This window comes from Phyllostomus discolor, chromosome 2, assembly GCF_004126475.2.
Source record: "Phyllostomus discolor isolate MPI-MPIP mPhyDis1 chromosome 2, mPhyDis1.pri.v3, whole genome shotgun sequence".
NCBI lineage: Eukaryota > Metazoa > Chordata > Mammalia > Chiroptera > Phyllostomidae > Phyllostomus > Phyllostomus discolor.
In genome coordinates, this window is record NC_040904.2 from 123451804 (window position 1) to 123474189 (window position 22386).

At 38.0% G+C, this 22386-nt stretch overlaps 1 protein-coding gene across 8 annotated transcripts in view; it reads right to left on the reverse strand.

Moving 5' to 3' along the window:
• ERC1 (ELKS/RAB6-interacting/CAST family member 1) overlaps positions 1 to 22386 on the reverse strand; it is a 557388-nt gene that overhangs the window by 120702 nt on the left and 414300 nt on the right. For all 8 annotated transcript variants that reach the window (XM_028531610.2, XM_036018479.1, XM_036018478.1 and 5 more), the window contains one exon: positions 15529 to 15673. In XM_028531610.2, the coding sequence (XP_028387411.1) occupies positions 15529 to 15673 (145 nt within the window). The remainder of the gene's footprint in view (positions 1 to 15528; positions 15674 to 22386) is intronic.

A 22386-nucleotide genomic window follows, 5' to 3' on the forward strand; every position in this document is an offset into this window, starting at 1 on the left:
CTTCACCTAGGCTCCTACATGTGTTTGATGTGAGCTTTAATAGACAGTTTGGTATTGGTTTTAGGTCTGCAATCTGGGTATACTTGTGAAGAACACATATGCATTTAAACACAGTACTATTGATTCAATCTTTGTATATTTCTAATGAACTGGCTAGTTAGAAGCTAGGGAGGGTTAGAAAGTGCACATTCAAAATGTTTTCAGGAGAGCCCATAGTTTATTTATTTATTTTTTAATGTTTTATTGATTATGCTATTACAGTTGTCCCACCCCCCCTTATTCTCCTCTGTCTGAGCACCCCCTCATGCAATTCCCCCCTTTAGTTCATGTCCATGGGTCATATATATAAGTTCTCCGAGGAGAGCCCATAGTTTTAAATTTGACCATTAGTAGCTTGCAACTTTATACAAAACCAGGAAAAACATCGTATCCAATTCAAAATGCCTTATTCAGGAACATGACTGGATATGCCATAAACTTTATTTTAAGCATTCTTTACCTTAAAAACCAACTACCACAAATACTGTTTTAGTAGTAAAGCTCAACAATTTACGCAGTGAATTGAAGTCTTATATTTTGTAAAATGTTTAAAATACAGGTGGAAAAACCCCTCGAACCTCAGGTACAACAGATGGCCATTCTTCGACTGTCACTATTTTCTAGAAGCTTTTTAATAACAACTTTTCAGTCTTTACTCTTTATGAGCTCTTTTTGAGAATGCAAATTTATTGGTTTTTAAAATTAAAAAATTCTGGAGTCCAAAAACTATCTTAATAAATGCTGTGTAATATTTTAGGGTCAGATTTCCATATCTCTCTCTGTGTGTGTATGTGTATTAGTAATAGTATTTTAATACCAGAATTATTTGTGATAATTTAGGGTTACTGACACATAGGCTTTCAAATACGGCTGCTTAATAATCAGCTTATCTGATTTCAAATACTCTGTGAGCTCTGAATCAGAATTCTCTGACACACAGCTATTCATTAATCCAGTCAACAATTTCTGAGATAACTGTTGAAATGAGAAGATATAGTTTAATATAAGATGGGAAATAGATTTTAACCTGTGAAGATTATGAATTAATTTTTAATAATTAAGAGTAGTCCTTTATGGTAATTTATATATTTTCACTGTATTTTAAATTAAGCATTATTAAAGTACTCTTTATCACAAGAGAATTAGGTATACATTAAATATACAGCTGAAAGCGACTGGAATCTCTGACCAAAGTGCACCATCATGGCAACACACTCTGGCGCAGTGGTCAGCAGTGTTAACTCTGAAGTGATTCGAATTGTTCGGTTGCTGGGTAAATTACTAACTCAGAATTTCCTCTGTAAAATGAGGATACCTGTACTTTAAAGGGTTATTGTAAAGGTTAAATGAGTTAATTCAAGTAATGCACTCAAAACAAGGTTTAGCTCAATCAGTGTTAGATGATATTATCTGTGAGATGACTGATGGCATGAAGAATACACTGTTTTCTAGAAAGTCATGTACAGTACACATGATTCAATGTGGCCATGTAAACTGCCTATGTAAGGGGCATTCAATAACAGCTAATGTAGTACTTTAGTATTGCTCCTCTTGGCCTTGAATGCAAATATTTGATTCCACATCACTTTTAATAAGTATCCACATTAGTTCAAAAAAGACCAAAAGAAGCAGTGAGAGTATATTCTGTAGAATGTATTTGTCTGACTAATTCCTAGCAAGAGAGATTTAGTAGGGGGAAGAAGAACCAACCTAAAATCAATCTTTCTATATTTATGTTTAATGGGATCCTCAGACCAAGGTCAATGGAGCACAGGAAACACAGTTATAAATCAGGGCACCTGAAAGACATAGAAAAAGCAGAAGAAAAACCACCCCAGATGCAGACAATAGTATGGTTATTGCCAGAGGGAAAGGAGGGTGGGAGGAGGGAAGAGGACAAAGGGGAGTGCGATACGTGGTAGCATAGAGAGACTTGACTTTGGGTGGTGAGTGCACAATGCCGTGTGCTGATCATATGTTACAGAGTTGTACACTTGAAACCTGCATGGTTTTATTAACCAATGTCACCCCAATCAATTAAAAAGAAAAGAAAAAAAAGAAGAGGCAGAAACAGGAGGGGTGCAAGCATGGGGCAGGAAACCTAGGTTGATTTAGTTGCATTGAGACAATTCAAGAGGGATCAGGAAACTCAAAAGATTTATAAATTCCCTAGGGCATCATAAAAGGCCACAGTCTGACAACAGGAAGGGCAAGTTAGATTTGATGCTAGAAAAGAAGGGAAGAAAGAGTCTTATCAAATTTTTGTGAATAATTTTCGTACATCTGGAATTGATGACAAAAAAGATGGAACAGATGGATGAAAGAAGGCTGGGAGGGATCCAGATTTCCCCACATCTCCCAACCCCTGGACTTCACTTAACTCCAAGCAAGCAGAACTCATCAAAATATAATCTATTTCTTTGTAGGATACAAGAAAGGTTTAAGGGGATAGAGAGTAACCAGAATCTTTTTTGCAATTTCAAAATGAAATACTTGTTACTTTCATAGAATAAGCAAATTTCTATAGATAGATTTGAACACTCCTTACATCTGTGTTTTCTTATGCTTTATAATTCCTTCTTTTAAAACTATTCCTAATGTCAGCAATTACCAGATAATTAGCTATAGTAAATATATCGATTTGTCAAAACCTGAAAAATAACTTTAGACTTCAAAATACATATAATCCACCCATTCAATATTATAGATGAAAAAGGTAAAACCCAGAGAGGGCAAATTAGGTAGCTTCTGGCCTGGTTTATATAAAGAAACAAACAAAAAGTGAGCTGCTAACACTTATATCAAGAGATTTATAGGTAAAGGTCTAGAAGTACAAACTTCCAGTGATAAGATAAATAAGTCACGGGAATGTAATGTACAGCATGGTGACTATAGGGGATAGCACTGTATTATATTTTTAAAAGTTGCTAAGAGAATAAATCTTAAAAGTTCTTATTGTAAGAAAAACTTCGGCCCTGGCTGGCGTAGCTCAGTAGATTGAGCACGGGCTGTGGACCAAAGTGTTGCAGGTTTGATTCCTAGTCAGGGTACATGCCTGGGTTGCAGGCCATGCCCCCAGCAACCACACACTGATGTTTTTTTCTCTCTCTCTCTCCCCGCTTCCCTCTCTAATAAATAAAATCTTTTTTTTTTAAAAGTTGCATACATTAAATATACTTAAAACAAAAAACTTTGTAATTATGTGTAGTGATGGATGGTAACTAGATTTATTGTGGTGATCATTTCACAATGTATCAAATCATTACTGTACTCCTAGAACTAAAATAATGTTTTATGTCAGTTGTATCTCAATTAAAAAGAGAGATTCATAAAAACACCTGGATTCTCTGGGGGAAGTGGGTGCTTGGCTAACATAGGGCTCACATCTTGCATGACCACAACAAGCTGGATTAAGGGTGGCTACCTCTATAAAGCACACAGCCCCTACTTTGTTAGTTCTCCCTCTCCTATTGTCTTCCACACTTCACTTATTTTATTTATACCTGCTTGGCTCATAGAGCCCTAAGGTTAGGTGCTATAAGGGATCTGAATAGTTCTTTGCACACTGAAGTGATGTATATTAGCTGATGCTGATAGTACTGCTCAAGATCATACACTCAGTTATCAATGAAGCAGGAGCTAGAACTCAGGTCTCCTGACAGCCAGTTTGCTTCATACGAGCAAGAAAACAAGACACCAACAGTTACATAGTGCAAAGTCCTATATTTGAAGAAAAAGAAACACCAATGAGAATACTTTGTGGCTTAGAAGAAATAAAACTAACAACTGTGGTATAAGTGAATAGTCTCTTTCTTTTTTCCTTCCATGTTTCAACTTATGCCCAAAGGAGGATGAAAGTGTCAATGAAAAAAAAAAAAAAAGCACAGAATTGCTTTGCTAATGATAAACAACTGATTTCATGGCTAGAAAATTCCAAACTACAAAGATGAAACTTGGAGATGAAAGTAGAGATTAAGCTGAGGAAGTAGAGGCAATTCCAGAGTTGAGGACAGTAAGTGGAAAATGCTTTACATCCAACTCCTTTCAAATAAATCTGGATGCCATCAGCAGGAAAAATCTAGCTGACCTTAATGTTTGTCTTGGTTTAGAGGAAGAAGTATATATAGTGAATATTTAATACATAAAAAATCTAGACTTGACAGGAGATAGGATAGTTAAAAAGAGATTAACATTTGAATCCGGCCAAGTCAATAAGGGCTGTTAAATCACTAAATACTGATTGAACTGTAATCTTATTCAGTCAACTTCTAAATATTCTAACCAGACAAAAGATTTTCACCTTCTAGAGTCACAAAATAGTAGCCACTATCAGAAGATAATGTCAAGAGAGAGGACAGCTAAGAGGGTGACATGTGTCTACAGCAAATACTGGAGGAAGTAGGCACTGTCAACTGCACCGCAACAGGGCTCCCCACCAGCGCCTGCGTGAATGTGTTCCCTGAGGAGCGCTGGCTCGGCCAAGCAAATGGTAGCTCGCAGTACAGATGTGTGGTGAACAAATGGACACCTGAATGTTCTCCAAGTCTGGTCTCATTATCAAGAATTTAAACTGCTTAGTGAGATGGATAAATGCCTTCTAGATTTTATCTTCCACAAACAGCTTCTGTGGCACTCAGAAGCTGTTTCTTTAACACTTGCTACTTGTTTTCCCTTTGTTCACTAATAACTCAGGAGCTCTTTGTAGCTTTATTCATTACTATTCTCCTTTTATAGAATGAAAAATAGTTTTGTTGTTCTCTCACCAATTTGAGATGTTACTTTTAAACTAGTTTTAGTACTACAATGAACGGGTTCTTCCAGGTGTTCCAGAATTGGTGATGAGGGCCCAAAGCTAGAGAAGAGTTAAGCATGACACATTATAAAGAGAGTTTACTAAGAGGTGGCATAAAAAGTAGTACTGTTCCCCAGTCCAACTCCTCAGCACATGCTTTTTTTTGTTTGTTTGTTTGAGACTGGTATGAGGATGATGCTAAGACTGATCAAATAAATCTTGATGCTATGGACAATATGAAGTCTGTCCAGAAGGTATCCAGCCGTGTAATACGAAAAAGAGAGGCATTAATTGAAGAAGATACAAGATACAAGAAGCATTGTACACAGAACAATGATGTCTCAGTCCCCTTCAAAGAAGGCATGTTGGGACCTCACACAGTTCTTCCAATTGCTATCAGCTGCCCTGGCATATTTTCTTGCATCTCATTGATGGTCTGAAATCGTTTTCCTTTCAAAGGTGATTTTAGTTTTGGGAAAAACCAGAAGTCGCAGGGTGCCACATCTGGGCTGTAGGGGGCTGAGTCACCTGGGTGATTTGATGTTTAACCAAAAAACTCTGCATGAGACGTGATACATGAGAGAGTATATTGTCATGATGAAACTGCCAATCACCAGCTGCCCATAGCTGCAGCCTTCTGAATCATCCAAATAATTTCTGTGGAGGAATGTTAAAGCTCAACACACAATTTGATGTAGATTTGTTGTGCTACTCAGTCATTTTGAGTGTGATGGTCACACAGTACACATGCTCACTCAGTGCGTCTACCACCCCCACTTAGTACAGTGAAATCGTCATTGTTCACACATATGCACTCCAGTCCATTCTCCTTGGCTGTCAGGTTACAATGATGTTGTGCAAACCATTCTCATTATGTTAACAATGGCTGGACTTTTTCTGGACAGACTTTGTATATATTCATGCACAAAGGGTTCCCTTTGTCTAAACTAAGTGAGGGGGCTCAAAGAGAATGCAACCTTAAATCCTAGAGTATTTAATCCTAAACTTTGGGTGAGAGTACAAGAAAAGAATATTGGCACCAGAGAGGTTGGTGTGCCTTGTGCTTATCTGTGTGCTTATCTTGCATACAACTGATGTGAGATGTCGGGATGGAGGGAAGTACGGAGGCAGACTATATAGTCTCACCACTGGGCATGGCTAGAATGGATGACCTTCCTATGGGTCAAGTGACATTACAGAAAGCAACCAGGCTTCTTCTTTTGGTTACTACTCTGTCTCTGCGAGGTCAACATTGGCCCAAGAAGCAGCAATTAGAGTAATGCAACAGTATCGGATGACCCCTGAACCAAAGGAGAAAGAAGAAAGAGAAACAAAAGAGAACAGGAATTGTCCCTTTTCTACTTGTAGGCCCTTCATGTGAACTGAGGTTGGGAAGAGATGAAATGAGTTGTTTGTTATCTGACCAGCTTTCTGAGGTAACAGGTTTAGTTTTTCAGAGCTTAATATAAACATGGAAACATACAGTATGCATTCTTCCGTGTCTGGATTCTTTGGTTCAGTGTTTTTGAAACTCATCCACATTGTTGTGTATGTTTGGAGTTCATCCCTACTTATTGCTGAGCAGTATTCCACTGCATGTACATACCAAGATACATTTATTCATTCATTTGTTGTGGCAGCCAACCTCAAGGGAGCCTGCCATAATCCTCGCCTCCAGTCACTCAGCCATTGAGTTGTCCCTTCCCATACCGTGGAGGACTGGCTTGTGTGATCAACAGAATGAGGCAGACGTGATAGTACATCACTTCTGGTACTACGTTATAAAACCCAAAGCAACTTCCATCTTGGTGGTTCTCTTTCTCTCTTGAATCCCTTGCTCAGGGAGAAGCCAGCTGCCATGTCCTAAGTAACCCTCTACAGAAACCTTAATGGCGTAGAGCTAAGAGGCACATGAGTGAATTCTGAAGTGATTCCGGCAGCCCTAGTTAAGTGTTCAGGTGACTCTAAATCTGCCCACGGGCCTGACTGCAAACTTGTAAGGGACCCTGAATCAGGGCAACTAGCTAAGCTTCTCCAGGTTCCTGGCTGGGTGGGATGACAACTGTTTGTTTTTTTTAAGACACTAAATTAAAGGTAATATTTATGCAATAATAAATAACTAATAGATTTTGGTAACTGGAGATGGGGTATTACTGTAACAAAACGTGAACTGTGAGAGTGGCTCTAAATTGGACAGGGGGTGAAAGCTGGAAGAACTAGGAAGACTTTGAGGACAGTGTTAGTGAAAACTGAACGTACCTTAAATGGACTGTTAACAGAGGTACTGGCTTTGAGGAGGCTGCTAGTGGGGTTCTAAAAGGCAATGTTACATAGTACCAGAACTTCTGCCAACATCACCTGCTGTTGTGTGGAAAACAAGAAATATATCTATAAACTAAATACCTAGTTAAGGAGACTTTCAGTCAGAGGTCTGAAAGTGTAGCTTGGTTCCTTCTTACCTCTTACATTTGAAGAGAAAAACACACCAATGTGGTCACCCCAAGGACAGACTGATTTGGTCCTTTTATGTTTATGGAACTTTACAAACAAAGCCTGAATGTAATATTTTTTAAAAACCTCCCCACATGTATTACAACAAATGACAATTAAATATATTAGACCAAAATATCACACAACATATTAACTAAATTAGTCAATATTTGCCCTGAAATAATCGTTCTGATGCACTTCCCTTTGATAGTTTGTTTTTTTTGTTGTCAAAACTGTGAAGTCTCTGCTGGAAATCTTGGTGTAGACTACCCTAACTATTTATTTATTTCCAGATGTCATCTTCAGATCCAAATGTAATAATAAAACACTCAACAAAGTGCATTCTACATTCATAGACCTTAAATTTTGAGTCTTAAGTCCTGCCTCTGCAAGCATATTTAGTCCTCTGTTGATCAGAAAGTAGGGAAGGGCAAGGGAATGAAAGGCTGAAAATGGACCCGACTAAACATGTCTTTCTTGGGCTCACTATTACAACAGAGAATGATAGCAACCCAAGACTTTGTGTTATGCATGTGGCTTTAAAGGCTGATTCTCCATTTTGTTGGCAACAAGCTTCCATAAAAAATTTCTTTTTAAAAAAATTTTATTTTAATCATTGTTCAAGTACAGTTTTCTCCCACTTACTCCCATTCCAGCTCACCCACCCAACCCTCCCTACTTCCCTCCCATTACCACATACCCCTAGTTTTTGTCCATGTGTCCTTTAAATTTGTTCCTGTAAACCCTACCCATTCCCCCCTGAAATTCCCTCTTCTCTCCCCTCTGGTCACTGTCAGTCTGTCCCCTACTTCAGTGTCTTTGGTTATATTTTGCTTGTTTCTTTGTTTTGTTGTTTAGGTTCCTGTTAAAGGTGATATGTGGTATTTGTCTTTCACCGCCTGGCTTGTTTCACTTAGCATAATGCTTTCCAGCTCCATCCATGCTGTTGCAAAGGGTAGGAGCTCCTTCTTTCTTTCTGCTGCATAGAATTCCATTGTGTAAATGTACCATAGTTTTTTGATCCATTCATTTACTGATGGGCATCTAGGTTGCTTCCAGCACCTAGCTATTGTAAATTGTGCTGCTATGAACATCGGGGTGCAAAGGTTCTTTTGTATTGGTGTTTTAGTGTTCTTAGGATATAGTCCCAGCAGTGGAATTGCAGGGTCAAAAGGCAGATCCATTTTTAGTTTTCTAAGGAAGTTCCATACTGCTTTCCATAGTGGTTGTACCAGTCTGCAGTCCCACCAACAGTGCACTAGGGTCCCCTTTTCTCCACAGCCTCTCCAACACTTGTTGTTTGTTGCTTTGTTTATGATGGCCATTCTGACTGGTGTGAAGTGGTATCTCATTGTGGTAAGAATTTCATTCATGAGGAAAAGGCTTTAAATGAACAAGTAGCCTACTGAAATGTTTATTTTGTTGACCAGTTAAAAAGATTTTTCATATATACTTTTTTCTTTTGGGAAAAGAGAATGATAAATCCAAAATGGTGACTTTCATTAAACTGGGTCATATTAGACTATAAGTATACCCTCACACTATTTTAGCTTGGTTCAGAAACAACAAGTTTGGTAAGAATCCAGTATTTAGTGAGCTCCAACTTGGTCGTTGTAAACAGGAGGGTAAGAGCCTGGGGCTAATGATTTGAAAACCAAACCTGAGCATTTTTAAAAAACGCATACGACCCCTACTTTCATTCTTTAGAATGGTGCTGGACCAGCATTTCCAGATAAGTAGTAAGTTCTTCCTTAGTAAGAGAAAAATCACATTTTTTATAAACAAAACAACAGATTTACATTCTTTACTCAAAACTATGAGATAGGTAGAGGAAGACATTTCAAACTAAAATTATTTACACTTGGTTTGCTTAGAATATTAAAACAGCATTTTATTTCATAGAAACTATGATTAAAAAAAAACCATGTGTACCAAAGTTGGAGTTGTAACATGTGACAACATTTTGTTTTTGTAACCCTCTGTACCAACTGAAGGGAATTTACTGAACTTCCAAAAACTTATTCTCCTGTGGACCATGAATAAACATGAGAAATTTTAGTCCAAAGGATGATTTGGAAAGTTCCATGTGCTCAGAATGGTTACGATAAAAGTGACTTTTCAACCATAACTTCATTTAGCACATCAGGCTACTAAACTAGACAATAGCTTTCAATGCTATGAGGAAAAGACAGATGATGTATTTGTGTTTAAAGGTGAGTCAAGGGTCAGCCATATACCATGTGAGAATAAAGGCCTAAAATCAAAATAAGAAAGGCATTAATCTTTAACATTCTATTGACTAAAAACAAGGGAGCAAAGTAACCCCAAATAAAGGAAGCAAAAAGAACACATCTGAGTGAGGTATGTGGACAGAGCAGGGACTGCGGTCACTCCCAGACACCAGCATTCTAACAGGGGTGAGGAAGTCTGGATGGATGAACGTGGCTTTATAGGCGAGTGCCTGAGACACTAAGCAAGGCTATAGTAAGTGATTACTTCCTTGATATTGCCTTCTGTGAACTGGAACTACATTAATGATAATGTGATCCTTATAGGACATCTTGTTAGAAACTGATGACAGAATGCTCAACATTACAGATACTAAAAGTATGTAAATAAAAGATGTGAGGCCTTCCTGATTTCATAAAAATCTTTTAAAAACTCAACTGAATTTTTGGTGTCAGTATCACATAGATATCCTGAGAGATGTCTTAATGCCTGATCAATGAGAATAGTTGAGATCCTAGAGGAGAATGGACTACAGATAATATAAAGATTCATAGCTTTAAATGCTGACAATACTTTTTATACTAAATCATGACTATGAGAAATTAATATTTGAAAAGGTTAAAGCCTAAAAAATTTTATGTGATGTAATCCAGAAGAAACAACTGATTTTTTAAATAGCAGCCAATCAAAATTTTGAGTTTTTCATTATGTTCATTAAATTACCTATTTATTTTACTTAGTCCTAATTTTGCATTATCCTATTAAAGTAGAGTACTGGTGATGGAAGGAGGCTGGACTTCAGGCGGTGAACACAATACAATATACGGATGACGCATTATAAAATTGTACACTTGAAACATACATAATTTTATTAACCAAGGTAACCCCAATAAATTTTATAAAAAGTAGAGCATTTGTCTATGGAACTCAAAAGTTGAAAAATTTATAATAAACACCACCATCAAGTGCTAATTTTCAGGGTAATCTTTGATTATGAAAAATTAGTATTTCGGAGGGGGTTTCTTCAGATTATTTTTATTTATTAAAAAAAGATTTTATTTACTTACTTTTAGGCAGAGGGGAAGGGAGGGAGAAAGAGACAGAGAAAAAAAATCAGCGTGTGAGAGAAACATTGATTGGTTGCCTCTCATATGTGCCCCGGCCAGGGACCGAACCTGGACTGGGAATCAAACCAGTGATCTTTAGCTCTGAGGGATGGCACTCAACCAAGTGAGCCACACTGGTCAGATCTAATTTTTAAATTTTTATTTATTTTTTTTATTTTTAGAGCTTAAAGTGGAAGAGCTTATTAGTAATGCAGTGAAGCATAGAGAAGGTTACTCTACAGGCAGAGCAGTCCAGATTATTTTTTTAAAGTGTAATGATTTTCTATTTTGTTTTCTCCACAGATCAACTTATCCTGAAAAGCACCCAGATTAATACAGTCTGAATCTCCAGTGGGTGGTCACTATTCTTTAACAAGAAATGTTGAACCAATACCCTGAAGTGACTATTCTGATTGGTTGCTCTCAGGTAGGTAATAATTGCTCATTATTTCATCTGTTATGTTCACAGGTGATGAGGGTTTAGCAGTATTAGAGCTTAAGTGGGTGATTCTCTTAACTCCAGGTAAAGGTCAAACAGACTGGCAAGACAGGCTACTACCTGGATAGCAGGTTTAGAACATCTCTCCACTACCCACAGGTAGGGATCTAGGGGCTCAAACTCTCCTCTACAATCACTCTGAACTGGAACAGTCTCATATACTCAGGGTGGCCAGAGCTTTTGGGAGGCTGGCTTCCAGCTAGCTGATACTTTTAGTAGTGATTAGCAGACTGCCCAAAGTAGACAAAATGTGAAGCATTCCTGGGTGTGTACTGTTTTACCACAGCACGTTTAGTCCTGGGAGTCCTGCCATCTCTAAACATAAAATAAACTGAATTACAAAGGAGGACCCAAAGCAACGTAGAATTATCTTCTGGAGGATGGGCCCCTTGTAGTACAGGCTTCCTCCATGAGATGAGTTTTCTAGGAACCCATCTGTATCAGTGTACCAGTTGGTGTTGTTGGGAGAGGCTGCGTTTAGCTTCAGTGTTTTTTTTTTTTTTTTTGCCTTAAGACTCTTTCAATGTGTTTGCCCATTTCATGATGGGTGATTTATGAGCACACCTGCCCACACCACACTGAATGTTCAGCAACTTTTGACCAAAAATGGCATGACCTCATGCCCCATCCTCCCTATTCACTGGATCTTGTCCTGAGCAATATACTTTCCCCCACAGATAAAAAAAAAAGTCCTCAAAGGGAAACACTTTGCCAATATGGAAGCAGTGAAACAAAAAAATGGCAGAAGCACTAAAAGACATCAAAATTGATTAGTTCAAAACTGTTTTGAGCAGTGGAAAAAATGTCTTGAGTGGTGTATTGCATCACTTTAAAGGTGACTGAAATTTAAACATGTAAGAATACACAATTTTTTATAAATAAATTCCAGGGTTTTGGGGGTCCCCCCTCATATAATCTGAACACACTGGTTGGCACAAACCATAGCACATCTGGAGTTTATTAGACAACCTTTAGTTTTCATGTTTTTCATTAGCCCTGTCTCCTTCCTCTGATGCAGCTGCTCTAAGAGCTGCTTTGCCATGAATAGTCAAGGAGACAAGTCATCCTGGGGGTGTATGTGTGTAAGTAAGTTGGGACCACCTTACAGGGTGACCTCCAAATCCACAAACCCCATTGCCTCACCTCTCTCTGACAACAGGAGTCAGTGCCAAGAGCCTGTCGGGCAGTGGCCGCTCTGTGCACTGGAGAGCCTGGTCAGTGAGGACTGCTTCCTTGTTAGAAAATGGCCTTTGGACTGAGGCACATTCCAGCAATTCAAGGACCAGAAGCTTTATATTAAGACAACATTGATGCCACATCCTCTTTCTGAAAGAGGGTGTCCTTGTCGAAAAGTTAATAAACCTACTTAGAGAATTAAAGAATCAAAATGTATCTGGCAAGACCAGTTCCTTCTGCTCACATCATCTCACACACATTTTTGAAAATAAATTTACTGGAGTGACACTGGATAATAAAATCAAATAGGTTTCAAATGTACAATTCTGTGACACATCGCTTGTATGTTGCATTGTGTACCCACCACTCAAAATCAAATCTCCCATCACCATATATTTGGCGCCCTTTACCCTTTACAACGCCCCCCTCCCTTTGGTCTATGAGTTTTTATTTGTGTTTTCTTGTTTGTTCATTTGTTACTTTTAGTTTTATATCCTGTCTATGAGTGAAAGCATATGGTTCTTGACTTTTTTTCTGTCTGCTTACTTCACTTAGCATGATGTCCCAGACAAGATGTGATACACATTTACAACGGAATACTACTCAGCCATGAGAAAACATGAAATTCTCCCAGATACGTTTTGAGAAGGCAGCTATGTGAAACTTGATATGGAAGGGAGACAGAAAAACACTGTTAGGAAGGACTCCTAAGAACTACATCATTTTTTTTCATACAAAGGTCACATCACTATAGAATAGCCAAAGCATATAGTTAGATGTAAGATGTTAGGAATTTTTCAGTGACTCCTTTCTAATCATGGACTAATTAATATCATTAATTTTCAACTAACGAAAACATATAGTCTTGCAATCAAAAGCTAAGCAATCAAAAGCCACTGTGAATAAGATACATATTCTAGTCAGCTAGGCATTTTATTCTATTTTGTCCTTAAGGTGGAGGGACCATGAACTAGTCAAATCATATGTCTATATTTTTTGGCCTAACTACTAGTTAAGAGAACTGATATTGCTAAATATATTACTCACAAACTAGTAAAAGCCCTTCCTCAATAATATTCTCCTATTTTATATTATTAGCTCCTCCCTTTATTGAGATAATTGACAAATTGTATATAAAGTGTGCAATGTGGTGTTTTAATACTATATGTACACATTGTGAAATGATTATCACCAGGAAGCTGACATTTTGATCACCTAACATACTTACCATTTTGTTTTTGGTTTTTTGTGGTGAGACCATTTAAGATCTACCCTCCTAGAAAATTTCAAATATACAGTGCAGCATTATTAACTGTAGCCACCATGCTGTCCAATAAATCTCCAGAACTTTTCCATCTGTGTAACTGACACTTTGTACCCTTTGACCAGTATCTCCTCATTTTCCCCATCCCTTAGTCCATGGCAGTGAGTACTCTTCTCATATTATCAGCTTTGATAAACCAAATTTCAGTCTCAAACAACTGGACAGATGTCTTTAATAATAAGCACATTATTTATGTTTTACTTTAACAGCCATCCAAGTATTGGATGATGTTCTCTTTTTGTGACAAATCATTTTAGGACATTGGAAAAGCTTCTTTCACTTGTAAATGAGCAATGGGTTGGTAGTTTTTGTTGGTCATCTATAAATACTATAGAAAATGGGCATCTTTTTGTATTTTCTCAGCAAAGTCAGCCACATAAAGTCTATTTTAAGCAGTCTTAATATTGGTCTATAAACAAAGAAAATAACTTTATAGTGTAAATATGGATTCTTGCTAATTTGGACATTAAATATTATGCCCAAAAGGCTATCAACTATTGATCGATCACCCAAAATAGAGAAGAAATTCCTTCCCTTGAAACACTCGTTTGGTCTGAGTGCTTCAGGCAGAAGGGCAAATCTGGACAGCCTACGTGCATAGCACATGTGACTGAGAACGCAGGGAAGACAAGATGGCAGACACTGCAAATCACACAGGAATGGCCAGTCAAGAGCAATAATGGTGCAGAAAGGGACTCAGGTTTGAGCATTCATCTTTCTCCTCATTTTCAAAGAAGAATTTCCCCCCTAGTTTTTAAACTGTGATAAAATATACATAACACAAACTTTACCATTTTACCCATTTTAGTTTTCATTCGCATGCAAGGACATGCCTATTGGTTTTAGAGAGAGGGAATGGGAGGGAGAAAGGAGGAGAGAAACATCGATAGGCTGCTTGTTTTTTTACGGGACAATGCTCCAATCAACTGAGCCACACCAGCCAGGGCCCGTTTTACCCATTTTTAAGTGTGTAAGTTCTGTCCATTAATATACTTACATTGTTATGCAAACATCAAAGGACAAATTTTTAGCTTTTATTTTCACAGATCAAAGGCCTTACAGAACTATTAATCATTAAATTTGGAAAAGAAAAGGGTAAAACTTTGCTCTTACCTTTAGAGCTTACCCAGCCCTGAATAACTGAAATTCATTTAAATTAAATATACTTAGTGCCTTCTGTAGTAGGAACTAAATTGGCTATAAAAAATAAGCCTTTTTCATTTCACATGGACAGTATTTCACTAATTTCATCCAATCATTGAACAAAGTTAAAGAAACGCTCTCACAGAAGACTGGTGACATTTTCTACACTAGCCCTCTTACCAAAAATACTCTGCATTTCCTACACATAGCTGGAGATTTGTAAAGATAAAAACTCAGCTTATGAAAATTAACTATGCAATATATAGTATATACACAATGCAGTATATAGATAATGTATCACAGAATTGTATACTGGCAACCTATATGATTGTATTAATCAATGTCATCCCAATAAATTTAATTTAAAAAAGGATACATGGAAAAGACAGCTGCCAGAGGGGCAGGGGACTGGATGAAAGAAGGTGAAGGAATTAGCCAAAGACCACGCATGTATGACACGCAGACACAGAGAGCAGTATGGGGATGGCTAGAGGGAAGGTGGGGCAGGGTATGGGTGGATGTGGGCAAAGGGGGGGAAAATGGGGTCATCTGTAATGGATGTCAACAACCACCACAAACAGACAAAAGTCCTAAAAAAAGAAACTTAACTAGATACAAAGACCAGAAGTCTAATATGAGACACAAGACCTTAGTATGTGAGTTGGCAAGCACATGGGTAGAGAATGGTATGACAGCTGGTCTCAGTGACCCTCCTAGCATTGATTTGTACCTGCTGCTTGAGCTGCTGCACCAGACGATCCTTCTCCCGCTTCAATGCAGCCACTTCCTCCTGAGTTTTTTTCTTAGAGGATGAAAGCTCCAAAAGAGCTATATTGGCATCTTTTTCACTAATGGCAGCCAGAAGAGCTTCTTGCCTGCAAAAGAAAGAAAATGTCAGGCTTTCATTTAATACTCAAACAATTCTTTGAAGTTCCTATTGTTATTATGCCCATTTTATGGGTGATGAAACTAAGGCTTAGTGAGTTTACACAGCTTGCCCACATTCACACTTGAAGTAAAGGGTGTAGCCAGGAATCCCACGTAGGTTTTTCTTACTCTAAATATCTTCATCACGCTGTTATACTGACATCTCAATAAAAAATTCTTAGATATACAATGGAACAGAATAGAGAGCCGAGAAATAAACCCAAGTTTCTATGGTCAATTAATATTTGACAAAGGAGGCAGAAGTGTAAAATGGAGTAAAATAGCCTCAGCATCACTAGCCATCAGGGAGATGCAAATTAAAATTACAGTGAGAACATTTCACACAGGTCAGAATGGCCATCATAAACAAATCAACAAACAACAAGTTCTGGCAAGGATGTGGAGAAAAGGGAAACCCTAGTGCACTGTTGGTGGGAATGCAGACTGGTGCAGCCATTGTGGAAAACAGTATGGAATTTCCTCAAAAAACTAAAGATGGAACTGCCCTTTGACCTGGCAATTCCAGTACTAGGGCTATGCCCTAAGAATCCTGAAACATCAATTCAAAAGAACCCACACACCCCAATGTTTATAGCAGCACAATTTACAATAGCCAAGTGCTGGAAGCAACGTAAGTGCCCATCAGTAAATGAGTGGATGAACAAACCATGGCACATTTACATAATGGAATACTATGCAGCAGAAAGAAAGAAGGAGCTCGCACCCTTCACAACAGCATGGATGGAACTGGAGAGCACTATGCTAAGTGAAATAAGCCAGGGGGTGAAAGACAAATACTGTACGATCTCACTGTAAGTGGAACCTAATCAACAAAACAAACAAGCAAGCAAAATATAACTGGAGACATTGAAATAAAGGATAAACTGACAGTAACCAGAGGGGAGAGGGGAGGGGAATAATGGGGGGAAACAGGGGGAGGGTTGTCGAGGAACATGTATAAAGGACACATGGACAAAGCCAAAGGGGTGTAGCATCAAGGGTGGGAGGTGGGTATGGATGGGGTGGGGGGAAAATGGAGATAACTGTACTTGAACAACAATAAAAAAAAGAAAAAAATGAAAAAAAGCATTCCTAGATATAGGTATATTTGAAAAGTAAACAAAGCTAATTTTTTTAAAGAAAATCTTGTCATGTATACACTTCACCCACTTAGCTCATTTTTTGATAACTATTCAGTTGCTTTCATGTAAAAGAAAGCGTTAGGGAAACTGAAAACATTTTTATGCATAGAGTGTACAACAAATTATAAATGTTAGTCAACAGTATTCAGAAACTCAGCCATCTGTTTTTGGGGCATTCTAAATGTTTATAATTCAATTCTTTTTATGTCATTAATGCAAATTAAATTTCTAGTCATGGCTTTATTTGGCAATGATCTGCATACTTTGACACAATTATTTAAACTTTACAGATTCCTTGTGGTTTAGCTAACTGCTTTTTGGTTACTATCCAGAAGGAAAAGAAGGTGGGGTTTGGTAGGGGGTGAACATGAGGAATTTACAAAATAATCAGAATGAAGTGGGTGAGCAATTAGTCTCACTGTCTAAAATGTGTTCCTCAATAGCTCATCTTTTATGTAAGTCATCTGTGAGAAGACAGATTTGATTTACAGGAACTATGTAAGTGACCTGAACTTATGCACAAGAAAATGTTGAATCTGAGAATGCACTGCCCAGGTTTAACTTTGCTTCCACCTTTGTTAAGATAATTATGCTTCGATGCAGGCATATGGAAGAGGTTTAATTTAGCCACAAATTGGAAGACTATCTTGAATATTCTGACAAGGATATTTTGTGTTCTGGATGGGTAGGTCTGGGGAACTCTGAACAAGGGAGGCTGTAGATTAGTTTACATTATGGAAATGAAGATTTGTTTAGTCTTTGCTGTTAGAAGGGAAGAAGAGTCTCAATGACTTCAGTATAGCTTTCCACTGTTCCACACTATTTAATTCTAAGATATGGCATTTGATGTATTCCGTGAAGTTCCAGTCAACACCAAAGGGATAGTGATGGTCTAAATATATCCACTGACCACTTGAAAACAATATGTTAAGTGGTGAAATGAGCTTGAAGGTGAAGGAGTTCAAGATGGTGTCACAACACAGTTTCCTGTTGATTGCTAGCATCTGTTCCTTTTTAGGAAGCTCAAAGACTGACAAAGCTGAAGTGAGAAACATGCTTTGTCAATTAAGGTGCTGCGTTTCTGTGCACTGTGAGAATTACATGTTAGCAGCAGGCAAACACAAGATGAATAAAGATAGACTATTTTAATTCAGTTATATTGAGTCATGAGCACCTTTGCTGAAATCAAGATAAAGTTGATGGGATCTCAGTTCCACTCTATGCTTAAGGAAAACATAATAGGAAATAGTAAAAATTATTCTATATTGTTGGAGACTCTTGACTAAATTCCAGATTCTTTTATAAGCGATATACTTGGGTCAGCTAGTGTGGTACAGTTAATCTCTGGGGTAAAATGTCACATTCCCAAACAGTAACAGGTGACAATTCAGATTCTAAAATTTAAAATATGGGATATAGCACTAGAGGCTGAGCCACTGGCATACTGTCTTTTTAATAAGATAAATTTGAAGTCTTTTTTGTTTTATATACAATTCAAATAGAAATTTTATATCTATTTATCTTACTGAGCATTGATAATATACTTTGAATTGCACAGAATCACACTTTCTCTCCCATATCCTGGGCTCTCACCCTCTAAAAATCCTCTAATGGATGAACATACCACCTTCCTTCCTATTTTAAAAGTATACTATTGACATTGATTTCTACATGTGTATGTGCCTAAAAAAGGGCAATTTATGGTCAAGAGAATAAAATGTTTTGATTACACTTTGTACTCATGGCACAGGCAGTTAGACAAGAGTGGAGCAAGGACAATGGGTACGGTACAGAAGGTCACCAGGCCAGAAAGCCCCAGGACCTACCTACAGGCAAAACTGGGAAAACAAGGACCTTGCAAGCAGGGTGACCTTTCCTTCCCTAGCACATGTCTAGTCATGCAGTAGACGCCCTTGGAAGAGGAACAAGGGGCTGAAGAGTGACCTCATTCAACTCTCAGGTGGGCCCTTGCACAACCATTCCCTTTGGCATTAACCAATTGGGATATCATCTGGGCCTCAGTTGTGTTTCAGCTCCAGGCCCAGAAAAGCAGCAAAGCCAGACAAGTGATGATTCCATGGCTGACATCAGGACCAGCTGCACTGACTAATGACCCCTACCCGGACACTTACCAATCAGTAGAGACCATGGCCCTGAAAGGACACACCTGGAAAGCTGATGAATATTTTATTGAGGTTCTCCCCTGAGATCTACCCTCAGATCCCTACCAGTATAAGCCCTTAGGAAAGAAGATCTAGCCTGGCCCTCTCCCTGTGGAGCACACCCATGCCTTTCCCTGCCCCTTACCCCTTGGTGTGTTGTCCTTGTCTCTTTTTCTCCTAGATTTAAATCACCCTTTCTTTTGCCTTTGTAACTTGTTTCCTGAGCCTATTTCTTCTGTGGCTCATTTCTACCTCTGTGACTTTCAAAATAAACTGTCTCTTAAAGTTTGAGGCTAGACTCTGAATTCTTTCTTAGCCAGAGCACAAGTACTGATGTTGCTGAACCAAGGTCTAAACCTGGTGCCATTTTTACCACCAGCACTTATATTCATGTAAACTCTGGATGATGTCAGTAACATTTATGGATATATTAGCTTTTAGGTTTTACTTTTGTTTTTGGAAAGCAATAGAGGTAGTATTTTTTTTTGACCCATAATTTTGCTAAATTTGAAATGGACACTATAGGGGAGAATAACCTCTTGAAAAAAATTTGGAAGTCAGGCTAGAATATAAAAGCAAAATAGTAGCAATGGCAATGTAACTTCTGGGGAATAAGAAAAATTGTTGTTCCCTTAGTACACAGGTGGCAAACACAAGGCCCATGGGCCAAATCCAGCCCTCCACCTTGTTTTATCCGGCTGGCACCTTGTTTCTACCCAGTGGCAGCGCTGAGCTCCTTGCCCCTAGTTAAGGAGTAGTTACATTTATACAGTCCTAAAATTACCTTCGGCCCTTTGAAGGCCACCACGAGGCTGATGCGGCCCCCGGTGAAAATGAGTTTGACACCCCTGCCTTAATACATCTGATAGAAAAGACCATACTGTATAGTTGTTGATCGTATGCAGTTAAGTTTTAATGACAGCACTCAAAAGTGTGTACACTAAAAACTTAATGTTAAGGACAGATGGAATAGAATCCAGAGTGAAAAAGAGCAAATTGCAAACAAACAAACAAAAAAACCCAAAAAACCCTTATTTCAGTAATTACCTACTCAACAAAACTGCTTCTTTGAGAAAAGATACTTTCTGATTAATATGCTTTCATTGAAGAAAAACTGAAAGATACAGAACACTATGAAAAAGAAAAAGCCCTGACCACTGTGGCTCAGGTGGATGGGAGCTATCCTGCAAAATGAAAGGCTGTCGGTTGATTTCTGATCAGAGCCCATGCATGGGTTGTGAGTTGAGTCCCTGGTTGAGGCACATATGAGAGGTAATAGATCAACGTTTCTTTCTCACATTGATGTTTCTCTCCCTCCCTTCCTCTCTCTAAAAATAAATAAATAAAATTAAAAAAGAAAAAGAAAGTAAAAATCTCAGGAATAGTTCCTTTTAAAATCAGAATCAACTGCTTGAGATCTGCCACCTACTCTAATTCTAATAATGGTTTGAAGAAAATGCACTTTGATGGGGATTAACAATTGACAACTAAAGGATATTCACAGAAAATGAAGAGTGGCTAGTGGAGCACATTCTGACTTCATTTCCCATGAGCTGCTAGGGAATGCTATAAGCAAATAAAATATATGGATGACACAAACCCAGAGCAAAATAAAAACTTTGATGCTCCTCCTGTCAAATTACTCTTTGTCCTGTTAGGTTGTCTCCTCAGTTAAAAACAAAAATTGAAAATGTGGACACAGAAACTTTTACACTGATTAGAAACCCCCAACTGCATGACTAACATGCCTTATTACCTGCATGATGAGTACATAGTAGCAAAAACCAACTTTAAGTCAAGTAGTCTATTCACTCCATTCCCGATGCTTGAAACTACCAGAACAGTTGAATCTGCCCTTTGACCTGCAAATTCTAATAGAATCAAGATGTCTCTAAAAGTATTCTGCTGTGGAATTTGAGCTTCAAGAAACAGTAAGACTGAAAAAATAAAGAAAGAAATAGTACCACCACCTCCCCTGTCCTCTTTGCCCTTCTGAGAAAATTTCAGAAATAGGAGGCAAATATCCAAGGCAAATGCAGCTCAATTTTTTTTGATAATTGCTGAATCTTAGCTTTCTATCACTAGTCAATAAGAGATAGAATTAATATTGGAATGATGATGGTTAACAATTTAGGAGACTGCTAAATATGTGTGTGTGTACATGTTTAAGAGAACTGTATTGGGTTGGCCAAAAAGTTCATTCCATTTTTTTCTGTAAGATGGTTCTACTAGCGCTTAGTTGTCTTTAACTTTATGCAAAACAATTTCATTAGATTTTATTGTGACAGTTGTCATATCAGTGTGCATTTAAAAAATATCAAAATTGGTAAATTTTTGTGCAAGCATTTTAATATTTAAGATGGAAGAAAATTCAGTGTATTATACTTTATTATTTCAAGAAAGGTAAAAATGCAACCGAAACACAAGAAAGATCTGTGCAGTGTATGGCAGGGGTGTCGAACTCATTTTCACTGGGGGTCACATCAGCCTCGTGGTGCCCTTCAAAGGGCCGAATGTAACTTTAGGACTGTATAAATGTAACTACTCCTTAACTAGGGACAAGGAGCTCAGCGCTGCCACCGGGTAGAAACAAGGTGCTGGGCTAAATAAAACAAGGTAAAGGGCTGGATTTGGCCTGTGGGCCTTGTTTTTGCCACCTGTGGTAACCAGTAGCTACCTACTCAATAAAATTGCTTCTTTGAAAAAAAATACTTTCTGATAAAGTATCTTTATCACCTGTGGTGTATGGAGAAGGTGCTGTGACTGATAGAACATGTCAAAAGTGGCTTGTGAAGTTTCTTGCTACTATTGGCATTTGGCCAAATAATTCTTTGCTGTGGGGCTATCTTATGCATTGGGAGATGTTTAGCAGCACCCCTGGCCTCTTCTCACTAGAAGCCAAAGGCAGGAGATAGCCGACATACTGAAAACATCCAAATCAGTAAAGTTATTGGTGAAAGTGAAAAATGTGTCTCCTATTTTATAGAAAAAACTAAATGGACTTTTTGGCCAATCCAATCAAGACATAGAAGAGTATGAAAGGATGCTTCCAGGGTTATTTTTCCCTCTTGCTCCAAATGGATGTTTCAAACTGAATGATTACATAATCATGTTTCGTAAATTCCACAATCCTGAAAACATCAGGAAAGAGATAAAAGCAAGAACGAAATTAGTAGTTTTAGATGTATTATTATCATGGACATATAATCACAGTTTAATTTATTCCAATTTTAAGATAAATTTAAAACTTCCAGTCAAGATGGCAGCATAGGCAGACATGACTCACCTCTTTAAACAACCACATCAAAATTACAACTAAACTACAGAACAACCATCACTCAGAACCATCAGAAACTA